We start from the raw sequence: 17552 nt of genomic DNA, 5'->3' as shown, positions 1-17552 counted from the left end.
TGCCTTTGACGTTATTGTCCTCGAGAACAGCTGTTCATCTCCAGCCTGAAACTGCTTGTCAGGACTCAGGTTCTCTAGATTTTAAAGCCCATTCCATCATAAAGGGATCCTATGGTCTAGTAAGTCTGAAAAGGTTACAAAATTTTTACACTTTCTAAAACAATCAAAATTCACGTCACACACTAAAGGCTCTGAAAAGTCCTGCAGAGGAGAGACTTTTCCAACTTTCCCAAAGCTTGTCCTGAGCATCTGTGGCGTGGATGCCCGGTTTATGGAAGTCTAGTCTTACCTTGGAGGATATTAGTGTTCTGGACACTGAGGAGCCTGAGGCTTTGAGCTGATTCCTGAGTTTAGACTCTGGCCTCCTTCCACATGGTGTACCCATTCAGTGCCCAGACCTCACTGGTCAGCTTCTGTCTCCTCAGGCCAGTGAGATAATCCTAGAGATCAAGAAGGCATTTGAGGAAAGCCTGAGCACCCTGAAGTGGATGGACGAAGATACTCGGAGATCAGCCAAGGAAAAGGTGAGGCTGGCCCAGTGCCAGAAAGGGTAGCTGAGGCTTTCCACTTAGAGGCCGCGGCCACAGATGGAGGGGGGTGCATGAAGGGAGACTGGTCACATGTGGGAAGCATAGCATGGAAGCTGTCCTGCCTTTGGGGGTGAATATTCCAGCAGGATCGAGGAATAGCCTTGAATACATGATTGCATTAATGACAATATAAAAATAAACTGTGTTGAGTGTGTGAGGGCCAAATGCAGGGAGATGTGACATGTCTAATGGAGAACGAAGGATCTGATACAGTCCAGCGAGTGGCAGCCAGCAAAGGCTTCCCTCTGGGGAAGCAGAGAGCCAAAGGGTAAGTAGAAGTCAGGCCAGAGAGGGATCTTTCCAGGAAGAGAGGCAGAAGCCGCGAGGGTGGGGGACTGACCATTTCCTTTTGGCCCAGAGCCTGAGCCCAGCCAGGCCTGCTGGGCACTCAGTGTACTCTGTATCTCTCCTGTCCAGGCAGATGCAATCTACAACATGATAGGCTACCCCAACTTTATCATGGACCCCAAGGAGCTCGACAAAGTGTTCAATGACGTGAGTGGCTCCCACCCTGCCCCCTTGTGTTCCCAAATGTCCCTGAGGTCCCCATGTGGGGAAGAGCAGAGACAGGCTGGGATGCGAGAGGTACCTCCTCGACTGTCAGGGCGTCTCAGGATGCAGCAGTGTGGGGTATGGGGATGGATCAGGCACGAGGGAGCTGTTCTGTGCCCCTTCTCTCCTGGGCCCTCTTGAGGCCTCTGCCTCCCTGGGGCCACTGTCAGTGCCCAGCAGTCTGGACCAAATGGTGCCATGTGTGCCCTGCTAGACACTCCAGCTAATGGAGGTCCTTTAGAAGGGACAGACAGAATTGAGGTCCCTGAAACAGCAGGAGGTGGAATGAGTAGAGCCCCTCAGGTCACCTCTTCCTGGCCCCCCAGATTGCCTCCTGTCCCCAAGGTCTTCCCCCACCTTCCCAGAGAAACCTGGACCTCATTTGGACATGAAATGCTAATGGGAAAAGGGAGCGTCAATCCCAAATGCACGTTTAGGCTTAATTGAAGCAACAAGGATACTTGATATATTCCTGGTGGTTAGAACTTTCAGCAGGTTATCCCCATAAAGGGATTGTGCTTCTGCCCAGAAGGATAGTCTTCTATTTTCTTGTGACTGAAGTGTGTGAAATTCAGGCATTTTTGCAATTATAATAACCTCTTGTCAAGGCTCTATTTAAAACCCAAGAATATTAAAATTACTTCTGAGAATATGGGAGTGACTCATTCCACAGCCTTTTTCCTTGAGAATAATTTAAGATGCTCCGGAGCATCACGACACGAGACCCGAAGGCTCCTGGGGACAGCCCAGGCACAGCCCACAGGATCACAGTCCTGTCCCCAGGGGCCCAGTGTTTTACCAGAGCCCTGACAGAAAGCCAGAAAGCCCTGGAGCAGATCTGAGGGAGAACCTTGCCCCGAAAAGAGCTGAAAAACTGGGCCCTGCTGAGGAAAGCGTGTGATGATGCATGTCCCCTGCCATTTCAGAGATAGACCCACGCTTGATCTGTGTGCTATCCATTGTGGCAGCTACTAGCCACTACTATTCAATTAGTTGAAATCTAAATTAATTTAAAGTGAATTGAAAAGTCACACCAGCCACATTCGAAATACTCAGTAGCTATGTGTGGCCAGTGTCGGCCATACTGGGTCACACAGGTGTAGAACACACCTGTCTTCGCAGAACATTCTGTTGGACAGCACTGGGGAGATTCGATGTCTAAGCCCCAGGCCCTACTGCATCCCCGTGACACTGCTGGGTGCTGAGCAGCCCCGTGAAGCTGCTGGTGTGTCCTCAAGTAGGAGAGGACACCAGGCCCCAGCGAGGTCAGAGCCAAGCGAGAACCCAAGCCCGTAGTCCTGAGCCCTCCATTCCAGCCTCTGATCTGTGGACCAGTCCCTTAACTTCATGGAGTTTCAGCTTCCTCAGTGTTAGAAGAAGGGGTTTGCATGTGGGGAGCCAAGGGGCCGCCAGCCTGGGCACACTCTCATCTCGTGACTCTTGTTTCCTCTTGTCCAGTACACGGCCGTCCCGGACCTCTATTTTGAGAACGCCATGCGGTTTTTTAACTTCTCCTGGAGGGTCACTGCCGACCAGCTGAGGAAAGCTCCCAACAGAGACCAGTGAGTCCCCGGGGCCTTGCTGGGAGGGCACTGGCTCCTGGGACACGGGCAGCTCTGGGCCGAGCGTGCCTTTGTCACACACACCAGATGCCAGACAGAGCTGTCGTGAGTGCCATCTGACGAGTGGGTACCATTGCCTTCCGGCTCCTCAGATGAAGAAACCAGGGACCGAGGAGATGTGCCCAGCCAGGAGCTGGGAGTGGCCCAGGTCCACATGCCCCTGACGCCCCTCTGGTGGCCAGAGTGGCTTAGCCTCACCTGCTTCAGAGTTGGGAGCCTTTGGCTCCTTCACTGCAGATAAGACGGGAGGAGTGTGTAACAGTGAAGTGTGAGCGGGAGTGTCTGGCCCAGGGGAGGCCCTCAGCTAGCGAGGATCCCAAATGGGCCCCCGGTAGCTGGGATTTCCAAACCATACTGCACATCAGGACCCTCTGGAGAGGGTTTTCTGTTTGTTTGTTTTTAAGATTTATTTATTTGGGAGAGAGAACAAGTGGGAGGGGCAGAGGGAGAAGGAGAAAGAATCTCAGGCACTGCACAGAGCACAGAGCACAGAGCCCGAGAGGGGGCTCGATCCCACCACCCTGAGATCTCGACCCAAGCCAAAACCGGAAGTGGGAGGCTCAACCCACTAGGCCACCCTGGCACCCCCTGGGGGAAGTTTTTTTAAATATAGCTTCTTCCTGGATCTCAAAGCTTCTTAAAAATAATCTGGAATGAGATTTCTGTCATTTTTTTGGGCAGTATCCTCAGAAAACTCATACGTTGTCACCCCAGCTCTAGCTCTCAAAATAGGCTCCCTCCACGCCTAAAACGTTTTGCAGAATAAATCTTACCAAAAGGTGGAGGCAAGAATTCTCTTTGCTTCTGGCGCCGCCTCGTGGCCAATGGAGGTTTGAACATCTCCTCTTAAGATTCCTGTTTCCTGGGTGACTCAGTGGGTTGAGGCCTCTGCCTTCCGCTCGGGTCCTGATCCCAGGGTCCTGGGATCGAGCCCCACATTGGACTCTCTGCTCAGCGGGAAGCCTGCTTCCCCCTCTCTCTCTGCCTGCCTCTCTGCCTACTTGTGATCTCTCTCTGTCAAATAAATAAATAAAATCTTTTTAGAAAACCAAAAAGATTCCTATTTCCTACAGAGGAACTCCTTCCCCTAAATGCACCAGAGGACGTTTTTTTTAATCTCCAGAATATGGCACAGGTACTGCCAGAACATTCTGAGTTTATCAGTCTTTTAATGTAGCTTAAAATTTTGCATATAAACTCTGCCTCCTGGGGCTGCCCAGGTGGCTCTGTCGGTTAGGCATCTGCCTTTGGCTCTGGTCATGATCTTGGGGGTCCTGAGATTGATCCCCAGGTCATCTCAGTGTCCTGGGATGGAGGCCCACATCCACAGCAGGCTCCCTGCCCATCAGGGAGTCTGCTTTTCTCTTATCCTCTGCCCCTCCCCCCTGTTCATGATCTTTCTCTCTCTAATAAATAAAAAATCTTTTTAAAAAAATAAATTCTGGGGGCGCCTGGGTGGCTCAGTGGGTTAAGCCGCTGCCTTCGGCTCAGGTCATGATCTCAGGGTCCTGGGATCGAGTCCCGCATCGGGCTCTCTGCTCAGCGGGGAGCCTGCTTCCCTCTCTCTCTCTATCTCTGCCTGCCTCTCCATCTACTTGTGATTTCTCTCTGTCAAATAAATAAATAAAATTAAAAAAAAATAAAATAAATTCTGCCTCCTGCCGATTAATGTATGGAGCCATGATTATTTGAATATAAATATGATGTTTTTGATTTCTATCTTCCCATGGCTTCAGTACCCCACAACGCATCTCTTTGAGGCTCACCTGGGGGAGACAAAGTGACTGTCTAAGCTCTTGGAGAAAATGTCTTTTCTGTTTCACTCCACTCATCACTGGCCTTCCCCTTCATACCAGAAGAATTATCGAGTGGACAAATGTTTCTACCATCAGGGTCCCTTCTATACTCTTTTTTTTTAATAAGTTTTATTTATGTATGTCATCTCTGCATCCAACGTGGGGCTTGAACTCACAACCCCGTGGATCGCATGCTCTTCTGACTGAGCCTGCCAGGCACCCCCTTCTACACTCTTGAAAAATTATTGGACCCCAAAGAGTCTCTATGTGTATGGAGGTTATATTAATTTAATGTAAATTTTATGAAAAATGACTTTTTTTAAAAAAGCCTTTTAGTGAAAAAAGCATCACTTGACTATTTGCATGTTTCTTTACTATCTGGCTTAATAGAAGACAGCTGGATTCTCATATCTGCCTCTGTGTTTAATCTATTGCAATATATTGTTTTGAAATAGATAAGGAAAATCTGGGGGCTCCTGTGTGGCTCAATCGGTTAAGCATCTGACTTTTGATTTCGGTTCAGGTCTCCAGCTCGAGCCCCTCATCAGGCTCCACGCTAGGTGTGCAACCTGCTTAAGATTCTCTCTCAGGGATGTGTGGGTGGCTCAGTCGGTTAAGCATCCAACTCTTGATTTCGGCTCAGGTTGTGATCTCAGGGTCGAGGGACTGAGCCCCCTGTTGGGCTCCGTGCTCAGCGGGCAGTCCCCTTGAGATTCTCTCTCTCCGTCAGCCCCTCTCCATGCTCACACGCACTCAATCTTTCTCTTTGTCTAAAATAATAAATCTTGGGGCGCCCGGGTAGCTCAGTGGATTAAAGCCTCTGTCTTCGGCTCAGGTCATGATCCCAGGGTCCTGGGATCAAGCCCTGCATCGGGCTCTCTGCGCGGCAGGGAGCCTGCTTCCCTTCCTTTCTCTCTGCCTGCCTTTCTGCCTACTTGTGATATCTGTCAAATGAATAAAATAAAATATTTAAAGAATTAAAATAAAAAATTAAAATTAAAATAAAAAAATAATAAATCTTTTAAAAAAAGATTCCCTCTTCCTTTCCCTCTGCCCCTCCCCACCAGAGAAAATCTAGTCTCATGCAGATATGAAGTTGGGAAAGGGAGAGATGCTTTAGTAGCCTTTTCTGTTACTTGTGCACATCCTTCATTGATAACTACACCAAAACTCAGCAAGTAGTGATTTTTTTTTTAAGATTTTATTTATTTATTTGACACAGAGCGAGTGAGAGAGAGATCACAAGTAGGCAGAGAGGCAGGCAGAGAGAGAGGAGAAGCAGGTTCCCTGCTGAGCAGAAAGCCTGATGCAGGGCTCGATCCTAGGGCCCTGAGATCATAACCTGAGCCGAAGGCAGAGGCCTTAACCCACTGAGCCACCCAGGCACCCCATAAGTAGTGATTTCTTAATGGTCAGTTGCACCATGGAGTCTGAACGCATAGCCATGAACTCTTCCTGCTCTGTCTCACCGAAGTCCGTCAGTCTGTCTTGCACCTTGAATGGGTCTTTTATTCAGCCATGATTTGGAACATTATACATTGTCATTTGGGACAAGGCTTGCTGACTTTTATATACTTCTGGAGAGTGGCACTTTCATTATACCATATCCAAGAAAATCCACCTTTGTTCTTACCGCTGCTGACCTCCTGAGAGACGTCTTTAGCAACTGATGAATTATTGAACTCCACATCTGAAACAAATGTTGTACTATATGTTGGCTCATTGAATTTAAATTAAAAAAAAAAAAAAAAGAGGGGCGCCTGGGTGGCTCAGTGGGTTAGGCCACTGCCTGCGGCTCGGGTCATGATCTCAGGGTCCTGGGATTGAGTCCCGCATCGGGCTCTCTGCTCAGCAGGGAGTCAGCTTCCCTCTCTCTCTCTCTGCCTGCCTCTGCTTACTTGTGATCTCTCTCTGTCAAATAAATAAATAAAATCTTTAAAAAAAAAAAGAGAGAGAGAGAGAAAAGTTGGGCACCTGGGTGGCTCAGTTGGTTAAGTAACTGGCTTTGGCTCAGGTCATGATCCTGAAGTCCTGGGATTGAGTCCCGGATGGGGGTGGGGGGCTCCTAGCTCCATGGGGAGTCTGCTTCTCCTGCTGACCTCTCTCCTCTCATGCTCTCTCTGTCAAATAAATAAACAAAATCTTTAAAAAAAGAAAGAAAGAAAAGTCTTTCAGTGTCTGGAAGCTCTCTAGTTTATGGTGACCAATACAAGTTCTTGTAATTAATTTTACTAATTCATTTATGAATTAATTAATTAATTTTCCTTAAAACTTAAGTTTTTTTAGTTTTTAAAATTTTTTTAAAGATTTTATTTATATATGTGAGAAAGACAGAGAAAGCACAAACAGGGGGAGGGACAGAGGGAGAAGGAGAAGCAGGCTTCCCACTGAGCAGGGAGCCCAAAGCTGGGGCTCCATCCCAGGACCCTGAGTTCATTACCTGAGCCAAAGTCAGACATTTAACTGACTGAGTCACCCAAGTGCCTGTAATTTTCAAATTTCTTTTAAAAATTTTTTATTCTTATTTTTTTAAGTAAATTCTGTGCCCAGTGTGGGCTTGAACTCACAACCCAGAGACCAAGACTCGCATGCTCCACGAACTGAGCCAGTCAGATGTCCCCAAAGTTTTTTTAAACCTTGAATTTTTATCACTGACAACAGATGACATCAGTGGTTACTCTTGAGGTGATAAGCTCACTTCATTTTCAAGATGTCTGCCGGGTGCCAGACATCTGCCGCGCACCCTCACCAGCACCAACGGGGTCCCATGAGAAAAACACAAGCACTTATGCAGACTTCCCATCTGGTCGCACCGACTATCGAGACACTTCTACTCAAGGATCTAGATTTAATGACATTAAGTAATCATGGGGCGCCTGGCTGGCTCCGTCAGTGGAGAACATGACTCTTGATCTTGGGATCATGAGTTCGAGCCCCATGTTGGGTGTGGAGATGACTTAAATAAATAAAAGTTAAAAGAACATGAAGTACTTGTGCTGCTTCATCAGCGATGTTCCTCAGTGAGATGGGCTTGTTTTTTCTGGTGAGGAAGGCAGGGACCAGCAGAACAACTGGGGCCGCCACCTTGATTCATACACGGGCTCTGGGAGCTCCACCGCCATTGCTTTTCCACTGTCAGGGCAAACGTCACCACGGTGGAAAAGATACCTCATGTCTTAGTATTATTATAGAAGATAATAAGATCGTTTTGGCCTCACGGACCCCCTGAAAGGGACTTGGGGGCCCTGTCCAGGTGCCCACAGTCCACACTTTGAGAACCGCTTGCAGCAGTGGCCCTTACGTTACATAACGGTCCATTTGGCTGTCCATAAGTGCCTTGCTGTTCCACTTTGTGGACCTTGGATTCAGCGGATCCCTTTCTTTGCAGACACGTGGGTGTTCTCTGGTATTCCCCCCAAAACACCACTGCTAAAGATGTCCTTGTCCTTCCGTGCCTTGGGCCTGGGGTTCAGGCCCTTGCCACCTGCCGGATGGGCGGACCCCACCTGCCTCCCCACCAGCCGGGCCTGGGTTTCACGCGCGTGTTTGCCTGCAGGTGGAGCATGACCCCGCCCATGGTGAACGCCTACTACTCACCCACCAAGAATGAGATCGTGTTTCCTGCCGGGATCCTGCAGGCGCCCTTCTACACCCGCTCCTCGCCCAAGTAGGATGCTTGTGGTGCTCCCACCCCGTCCCCCTCCCCCGCCCCTCCGTGGACACCCAGCCCAGCCCCGGGGCCCGCAGCTAACCACATGAGCCAGCTGGTCTCCCTGAGGGCTTTTTGTCCCACTAGCCCAGGGAGCTTGGGATGCTCAGAGATGTCGCAGAGAGAACCACATCCTCACTCCCTGCGCTTCCCTCTGGGGTCTCCAGGGCCCAGAAGCCCCTGCGCAGCTTGGGAGCTTGGGGGCTTGCCGTGAAGTCGGGTGCCCTATCTAGGGGCATGCCCCTCTAGCAGTGTTTTAGGGTCGTCGCAGCTGGGGATGGGTGGAAAGTGTGAGAAAGTGTGGGTTTGAATCCCGGGACTGCTCTTCGCTGACTTCACGACACTTGGACAAAGTGACTGAACTGTTCGCAGCGCCGTTTGCTTATCTCTACAGTGGGTCACTGATGCCAAGCTCTTTTGAGGGGACCAAGAGGACAGTGAAGTTCGGTGGAGTGTCTTGCACAGTGCTTGGCCTCCAGGGTGTACAGGCCGACCACAGCCCATTTGCCCAGCCTCTGATTAGCCTCCAGGGTCTGGCTGGAGGCTCAGGTTGCGGCCACATCCCCATAGAGCCCCCGGGACCCTGCTGTCTCCAGACCCCAGAAGTGATGTCCCCTTGTGGGATCATCCTCACCTTTGTGTTCTCCTCCCCAGGGCCTTAAACTTCGGTGGCATTGGTGTTGTCGTGGGCCATGAGCTGACTCATGCTTTCGATGATCAAGGTACTGCTTCCTGGGGTCCCCTTCAGACGGGGCATGTTAGCTCCTGGCCCCACGGCCTCTGCTTTGCTCTCGTCACTTCCAGAGGTCTGGGGACAGATGGATTTGGCTTCAGTCCTGGCCCTGCCTCTGCCCACTGATGTCCCAGGACAAGTCCTGTCCTTTCTCCAGGCTTCCTCATCCTTGTCTGTAAAATGGGCACGATGAGTGCAGCCTCGTGCTGATTGTGGGACTGTGTTAGACACACAGGGTTCCTGGACGGTGTCCCATACTCAGGTGTGGGTGTCAGTCGTCGGCAGGGAGCTCACATTACTTCGGCACTCCAGAGACTTCTCTGGGCCACCTGCCGTCAGAGGAGTTGAAGTCATTCGCCTCCTCACCAGAACATTCAGAATCCTCATTCCCTCCACCTTGGGGGGACTCCAAGGCCAAGAAGGAGGAGACGGGACCGTAGAGGCCATGGCTTGTCCTGTGAGCCCAGTGTGGCTGACTCCGTTTGCCCCTTCCTGGGTTCAGGGTCCAGAGGCCCTCAGCCGGCCTTGACAATGAATCCAGCTCCACCAAAACCATGAACGTGCTGACCCTTTGCCGGCGTGACATTCATCCATCCTCTCTCCCCCACCCACCCCCCAGCTGCGCGGCTCATCCTCCCAGCCCCTCTGGCATCCAGACCGGCATCATCTCCCTGGTGCAGCTGGGTGCTGCTGCATAGATGGTGGGGGGGGGGCGAGGGGGATGGGTAAGTGACTTTGCTTCTCACCTAGAGGAGAGGTGCAGTGAGCCCGGCCTCCTCCTCACCCTCTCCCCCTTGGCCTGACGCTTCCCTCGGAACCCACAGGACGAGAGTATGACAAGGACGGGAACCTTCGGCCCTGGTGGAAGAACTCGTCCGTGGAGGCTTTCAAGCAGCAGACGGAGTGCATGGTGGAGCAGTACGGCAACTACAGCGTGAACGGGGAGCCGGTGAACGGCCGGCACACGCTGGGGGAGAACATCGCCGACAATGGGGGGCTCAAGGCAGCCTATCGGGTAAGAGCACACGCCCCGGCCCGGGCCTGGGCCTGCGCAGTGGCCTGCTCGGGAAAGGGCTTTACGGACAAGCTGGGACCAGCTGCAGTGGCTACGGGACCTGTTTGCTCATCTGCGAAACGGGGGGTAGTGGGGACCGACGGAGAGGTCTGCAGAAGTCCCTCGCATGGAGCGTGGCACGCAGAGGGTTTTCCAGGCTTGAGTCCAGCCCGACAGACAGAGGAAAGGGCTTAGGCTGGAGTCACCTGACGACCAGCGGGTTCCTATCTTGGCAGGAATGGGCATCACTGAATCAGGCAGCAGTGGGCCCGGGAGGGGAGGGCTAGGGAGGGAAGGGACACTGGTCATGGAGCCAGTTCTGAGTTCTAGTCCTGGTGCTGGAGAAGGTCACTTAGCCTCCTTGAGCCGCAGCGAGCTTGGCTGTGAACACCCACTCCCTGTGTCCCTGGGCTGTCAGAAGGATGACACACAACTTGGGCACAGAGCTGGGGCAAGGGGGACACTCAGAAAGGTTAGCTGAGTTGGAAGGGAGAGAGAACGGAGCCCACGGGAGGAGAAGGCGGTGTCCATCTGAGCAAGACAGAGGCGCCTCCTTGCTGTGACAGGGAGAGCTTGGAAATGCCACTGGTTGAGGCCTTCTTACGTGCCAGGCTCTGCTCTGTACCCCACAACTTTACCGTTAGGTATTACAGCCCCCATTTGGCAGGTGAGGAAACTGAGGCCAGAAACACTGGGTCACCTGCCTGAAGCCATGAGTCGGTGAAACTGCACTGCGAACCTTCTAGCAACCACGGACTGTCTCGGGCAGTGGAGACTTTGTGCCAAAACAGACAGGGGTCCTGCTCTCACCAGCTCAGTTTGCATGGCGCTGAGGAAAGCCAGTACATACCCAGACAAATAAGGGAGATCATTTCAGGTACTGACAGGATGAAGAATATAAAGTAAGGCAAGGTAATACAGAACAAGAAGGTGGGGAGGTCAGTGTAGGCCTTCTGGAGGGGATAACGTTTGAATTGAAACCTGAGGAGGAAGAGGAGGCAGGGCAAGCTGGTCTTCCTGGCTTTGACCTGGCCAGACTGTGTCCACCTCCACTTGCTATCGGGCAGGGGTGAAGTGGAAGGAGGAGAGGTCGGAGGAGGGGCTGGGGCCAGAACTCACCGGGCCTGCGTCGGCTGATCAAGGAACTTGGGTTTTGTTCTGTACAGTGGGAGCTGCCACAGGATTTTCAATAGAAGAATGATATGATCTGATTTATCCTTTAAATCCAGGGTCAGGGGGCGCCTGGGTGGCTCAGTGGGTTAAAGCCTCTGCTTTCGGCTCAGGTCATGATCCCAGGGTCCTGGGATCGAGCCCCGCATTGGGCTCTCTGCTCCCCAGGAAGCCTGCTTCCTCCTCTCTCTGCCTGCCTCTCTGCCTACTTGTGATCTCTGTCTGTCAAATAAATTAAAAAATAATAATAATAAATAAATAAAAAATAAATCCAAGGTCAGCAGGGGCGCCTGGCTGGCTCAGTGGGGAAGAATGTGCGACTCTTCATCTTGGAGTCGTGAGTTCGAGCCCCACATGGGGTGTAGAGATTACTTAAATAAGTAAAACTTCAAAAAAAAAAAAAAAAACCCAACAGTCTGCAAACCGACAGACACCCTGTGGGCCAAATCCAGCCTTTAGCCTGGTTTTGTAAATAAAAATGTAGGGGGACCCCGCCAGGCCCACTGGGCTCCGTGCTCTCCACCACTGTGTTCCCACTACAGGGCCAGCACAGAGGAGTTGCTCCGAGACTGCTTGGCCTTCAACGCTGGTAATATTTACTCTCTGGCCCTTCGAGGGAAGGTCTGCCAACTCCGCCTTAAGGATGACTTAAGATGTTGTGTCGGAGGGAACTGGAATTGAACCAGCTCGAGTCAAGGAGTCTAGTTAGCAAGCTGTTGTGAGATTGTCCAGGCAAGAGAAGGGTTGAAGCCATGGCAGGGGTGAGAAGTGGCCGGATTTAGGTGGTTTGGATAATTGGACGAGAAGCTCAGGGCGCCCGGCTGGCTCAATTGGAAGAGTGTGAGGCTCTTGATCTCCAGGTCATGCGTTCAAGCCCTGTGTTGAGTGTAGAGATTACTTAAAAATAAAATCTTTAAAAAAAAAAAAAAAAAAAGAGGGGCGCCTGGGTGGCTCAGTGCATTAAGCCTCTGCCTTCGGCTTGGGTCATGATCTCAGGGTCCTGGGATCGAGCCTCACATCAGGCTCTCTGCTTGGCCGGGAGCCTGCTCCCCCCGCCCCTCACTCTGCCTGCCTCTCTGCCTACTTGTGATCTCTGTCTGTCAAATAAATAAATAAAATCTTAAATTAAAAGAAAGAAAAGGAAAGAAAGAGAAGCTCAAAGAAAAACTCTGGGGTCAGGGCCAAAGGAACTAAGAGGTTGGTTGTGCCATTTACCATGGTCAGAAAGCGTGTGCATGGGTGTGTGTGTGCGTGCACAGTGTAACCCCTTGTTCTGTCTGTGCCGTATTAAGTCTGGATGCATCTTGGAAGTCCAGCTGAAGCCATGAATGTACAGAGTAGGCACCTGAGAGCCGTGGCCATGCAGATGGTGTTTAAAGCTCTTCGGAGAGAGTGCTGGTGAAGAAGGTCCCTCTTCCAGGCCAAGGGGGGCCCAGACTCACCCAAACAAGTCCCTGCCGCAACAGGGTTGAGCTTCTGAGACCTCCCACACTGCGCCCCTGTTGCTGCCCTGTTTGCTCCTGTGTCGTGGGAGCCCCTGAGCTTTGTTTTCTCTGCTCCCAGGCCTACCAGAACTGGGTGAAGAAGAATGGGGCTGAGCAGACGCTGCCTACCCTGGGCCTTACAAATAACCAGCTCTTCTTCCTGGGCTTTGCGCAGGTGAGTTCATTGTAGAGCATATGCCAAGCTCAGGCATGTTTCTGCCGTCTTACTGTTCCAGGAGCTCTGAGAGCCAAAGGGCAAGTTCCCCTCAATTGAGAACCTTCTAGCTCATTGGACTGTCCGTAGGGCATCTACTCTGTACGAAGGCGAGCTTCCTGCCAATAGAGAAATCCGATTAAGGGCCATGGAGACCGTGAAAAGTTTCCTGTGTCAGGTAGATGAGAGGCCAAGTGAGTGCTAAGGGCCCTCTGGTTCAGGGGTTCTACAAATTTCCTAAACTCGAGATGCTCCAGGATGTCCCTTGAATTGGCATTCATGTGTCGTCTTCTGTTAGTGCCCAGAGCCACCAGGCCATTAGACAGTTTTTGTTCTGCCCAGGAAGTGAGTGACCTGGACTCAGTTCAAGGTTTTCAGACTGGTTTGGGGGCAGAACCCTTTATTCTCAGGAAACCTAATGCAGAAGCCCCCGACAGACAGAGGTGACCACAGTAGGGGATGCTGGGATGGGGGACATACCAGCCCACAGTCTCTTCCCTACCCACCAAGTCCCCCGCGGGACTCCCAAGGGTCTCAGAACCAGGTGGGGGCTCCTTTCCCTGCTGTCCTGGATGGGGGCGGTCTGGTGGTCTGAGGGCCCCACGGTGACCCAGCTTCTCCCTTGTCGCCTCGTAAAGGTCTGGTGCTCTGTCCGCACGCCCGAGAGCTCCCACGAAGGCCTCATCACCGATCCTCACAGCCCCTCCCGCTTCCGGGTCATTGGCTCCGTCTCTAACTCCAGGGAGTTCTCAGAACACTTCCACTGCCCGCCCGGCTCCCCCATGAACCCTCAGCACAAGTGTGAGGTCTGGTGAGGGTGAACGCACCGCGAGCCAGGACCGACGATGGGCCCCAGGTGGAGCCCGGCAGGCCTCCTTGTCGTCCAGCGTCTGGGGTGTCGCCCCGCCCCCTGGCTGCCCAGGGGCCCCCTACCCCGCACTGGAGGGTTTCCAGCCGGAACTGAGCCTCTGATGCGGGTTCTCAACACAATCCGAGATTTGATCCCCTGTGAAGACCCTGTCATCCTAGGCACACGCGTCAGTTCTCACAGGCATTTGGGTGTCAGGCTGGTGGCTTACCGGGCCTGGGCCCCGCACCGACTCGGGCGGTGGGACACAGCGCCCCCTGCCCACATCCAGCGTCAGAAACACCACAAATACCACTGTGTCAAATGCTTTAAAGATATATTTTTGGGGAAACTATTTTTTAAACATGTGGAATACACTGGAAATCTTCAGGGAAATAATGCATTTAAAACACTTTTTTTTTTTAAGGAAAGGATTGGTATATTTATTATATTCTGTTTTTCTAAATAACCTGTGGATAAGGGAAGCCCACTGATTGACCCCTTCCTTCCTCACTCGCTGTGGGGTCGGCTGGGGCAGCCATCCCCCCCCACTGAGCATGTCCCCAAGTAGTGAGCTGCCCCCGTTCTCGGCGTTTGCAATTTCAGCCTCTGTCAGCTGGTTTTGCGGTCACAGGGCATAAAGAGAGGAGGTGTGGAGGCCAGGAAGGGGCAGAGGCCAGCTCCCAGACACTGCCCCTCACAGCTGGCCTGCCTCTGTCCCCGGAGTCCAACAGTGGGAACCCCAACAAGGACGGTCTGATCCCCAAAGTCGCAGCACGAAATTGATGGCTGCGGCAGGGTGAGGCCAGCTTGTGGCCTTCAAACCCAGCCCCGGGGCACCCAAAACCCTGGACCTGGAGGGCAGGAGCCCTGAGAGACCTAGCCCTCCGTCAGATGCGCTCTGCCGTGCCGTAGTTGGCCTCTTTCTATCCCTCTCCTGGCCACTCCCTGTGTGGTGTGTACCCAGCAACCCTTCCTTCTCAGCAACTCCGGGGTCTGCCTTGTGGACCCTCTTCCCCAGGGCAAGAAGAAAAGGGAAGACCACTCCCCTGCCCTACAGGGCCCGGATCCTCCCTCTGGGCTCCGTCCTGCACCCCTGGCCTGGATTTGGCTCCCAGGACCACAGCCGGGCCCGCCTGCCCGCCCTCCATCTTCAGTGCCTTAGCTGAGGCTGCAGCCCAGGCTCCACGCCAAGGAGACAGCCGTCCGCCAGGTGCCCCTTTGCCTCCTCAGTGAAGCCTTCAAGTGTCCTAACTGTAACACAAGGCCGTACCCCTCCTCCCGCTGTCCACAGAGCGGCCTCACACGGCAGCCCGGGAGCTCTAGCCTGCAGGTCTGGGGCACCAAGGTCAGGAATCTGACGAACCCTTGAACTTGCCCTGAGCCCCATCCCCCCCCCTCAGCCTCTTCAGTTGGATCAAGACAATACTTGTAGCTAGACGGACTCCTCACTTGGAGGTGTTTTCAGCCAAGGAAGACTGTGAGGGAAAGGCTCCCCCAACACGGTCAGTCCAGCCTGTGGTGTCAGGAACCAGGAATGGCGTCCCTCTCCGAGGCCGCGGTTCAGGAGCTCCGTCTGGGGGAAGCAGGCCCCTGTGGCTGAGGCCAGAGCAGCCAGTCGTCTCCCGGCTCCCACGGTCTGGCCGTGCTCCCTCACGGCACTCGCCTCGGCCCGGCCACCAGAATCCTCCCTGCCTAAGACGACCAGCCACATCCGTGTCAGAACTGAGGCAGGATGGGCTCCAGATGAGGCCCCCGGTCCTCACCAGGCCTGGTAGCTCTTCAGAAGGAAGGAAGGACAGGAGAGAGGAGAAGCCAGCGTCAGGGGCTGGTGCACGCACCCCACCACACAGAGGTAGGCTTCCCCAGCCCTCTGCGCCCCCTTCCATCCTGCCTTCCCCATGGAACTCCCAGTCCTCAAGGCACCACAGCCTGGAGCCTCCGCACCAGAAGTGTCCCAGGCTGAGGGCTCAGCCGGAGGGGGTGCCCTAGGAACGACAGGGGGCCAGGGTAGAGGAGGGCTCAGGCCCAACAGAGATGGAAGCAAAGTGACCTGCCCCCACTGTCCCTACTCCTCCAGAGCTTAAAAAAGGCCAAGGGCATGGGCAGCTGTCCTCCGAAAGACGCCCACCCCCCTCAGGCCCAGGGAGCCATAGGGCTGGCTTCTCTGCGGTTCCACGGAAGTGCGCTTTGGAGCTGGGAATCTCTGTTTGTATTATTATGTTCTGTGCTACTGTAGTTTTGGTGTGGCACTATCGTAACACAAATAAAATATTGTACCAAGTGGTGTGCGACTGTGTGTGTCCTCCCGGGGCCAGTGTGCGTCCTGTGTGGCTATGGGGGCTTGGGGAGCCCTGGCCAACACAGAGCACCCATCCTTGCCCATCAGCGGGGCTCACTGCTCCTCCTCCTCAGCTCCCCATTGCAGAGGCCTTGGACCCTGACAGATGCCGGAAGGTGATTCAGGGCCTGTGCCCATCGGGCCATTCCTCCTCCATCGGTATGATCACCCGAGCACTACCTTCTGGGGAGAATGAAGCGTGCCAGCTCCCAGCGTCCAGGGAGCATCCTGGTAAAAGACATTTTTCCATGATCTTGGAGCCAAGGTGTCAGCAGCAAGGGGTGGCCGGGCCTCCGATGCTTGGCAGGGCCAACAGGAGTATTCCTGTTGATTTCCAGGTGAATTCAAAGAGGTTCAAGGAAAAGTGTCTGATGTGCACTCATGCCTCCCCTTGGGTTTTGCATATATTCATCCTTCTGCCTAGAATGCTCTTCTCCAACTTCTCTGCCTGATAAACTCCTACCCGTCCTTCCATGCCCAGCATAGCATCACCTCTCCTAGGAAGCCCTTCCTGACCTCCAGATCGGGGCCATCACACAGGCTTCCCTCTCCTACCAGAGTACACTAGTGCCAGGCTACCGTAACGAAGTGCCACGAACGTGGTGACTCACACAACAAAAATTTATTGTCTCACAGTTCTGGACGCTAGAGTCCAAGATCAAGGTGTCGACCAAGTTGATTCCTTCTGAAGGATGTGAGGAAGAATCTATTCCAGGCATCTTGCCTAGCTTCAGGCGGTCCACTGGCCATCTTTGACGCTCCTTGGCTTGTAGAAGCATCACCGCTCTCTGCTTTCATCTTCACATGGTGTTCTCCCCATGTGCGTATCCAGTATGTGTCCGAAGTCCCCTCCTTTTTATAAGGACACCAGTCATATTGGATCAGGGCCCACCCTGATGACCTCATTTTAACTAATGACATCTGCAGTGATCCTGTAAGGTCATACTCTGAGGAGCTGGGCGTTACGACTTCAACATATGAATTTGAAGGGACATAATTCAACCTGTGACGCAGAGGCTCCAGTTCTCTAGGCTGTGAAAGTGCCTGTACCATCTCTAGCAGCCCAGGGCCTGGCACAGACCAGCCACAGCGCAGGCTCAGTGACTGTTGGATAAGTAGGTGGGTGGGTAGACAAATGGATGGGTGGTTGGATGGGTGGATGGATGGATGGATGGATAGAGGAATGGGTAGATGGATGGTTGGATGGATGGATGGATGGTTGGATGGATGATGGTGGATGGGTGAGTAGATGGATAGGTTGGTAGATAGACAGGTAAATGGAAGAATGGGTGGGTCAGTGATGAATGGAGCGATGGCTGAATGGACAGTTAGCCATAAGTAATGCATCATCAAGCGAGCCATCCCAAAACACACCAATGCCAGAGAGAATGAGCCCAGTGGGCTGGGGTAACCAGGGAAAACTTCCTTGAGGACAGAGAT

At 52.9% G+C, this 17552-nt stretch overlaps 1 protein-coding gene across 7 annotated transcripts in view; it reads left to right on the top strand.

The window, feature by feature from the left end:
• The window catches only part of ECE1 (endothelin converting enzyme 1), a 115307-nt gene extending 99253 nt beyond the window's left edge, over nt 1-16054 (top strand). For all 7 annotated transcript variants that reach the window (XM_045063917.1, XM_045063916.1, XM_004741267.3 and 4 more), the window contains 8 exons: nt 426-524; nt 1008-1085; nt 2601-2704; nt 8117-8227; nt 8924-8991; nt 9827-10017; nt 12790-12885; nt 13563-16054. In XM_045063917.1, coding sequence (XP_044919852.1) covers nt 426-524; nt 1008-1085; nt 2601-2704; nt 8117-8227; nt 8924-8991; nt 9827-10017; nt 12790-12885; nt 13563-13739 — 924 coding nt within the window. In that variant the 3' untranslated portion in view covers nt 13740-16054. The remainder of the gene's footprint in view (nt 1-425; nt 525-1007; nt 1086-2600; nt 2705-8116; nt 8228-8923; nt 8992-9826; nt 10018-12789; nt 12886-13562) is intronic.
• The last annotated feature ends 1498 nt before the right edge of the window (nt 16055-17552 follow it).

Source organism: Mustela putorius, unplaced genomic scaffold, assembly GCF_011764305.1.
Source record: "Mustela putorius furo isolate JIRA1106 unplaced genomic scaffold, ASM1176430v1.1 tig00003853_pilon_pilon_pilon, whole genome shotgun sequence".
In the NCBI taxonomy this organism is placed as follows: domain Eukaryota; kingdom Metazoa; phylum Chordata; class Mammalia; order Carnivora; family Mustelidae; genus Mustela; species Mustela putorius.
This window is presented reverse-complemented; position numbering and strand designations above follow the sequence as displayed.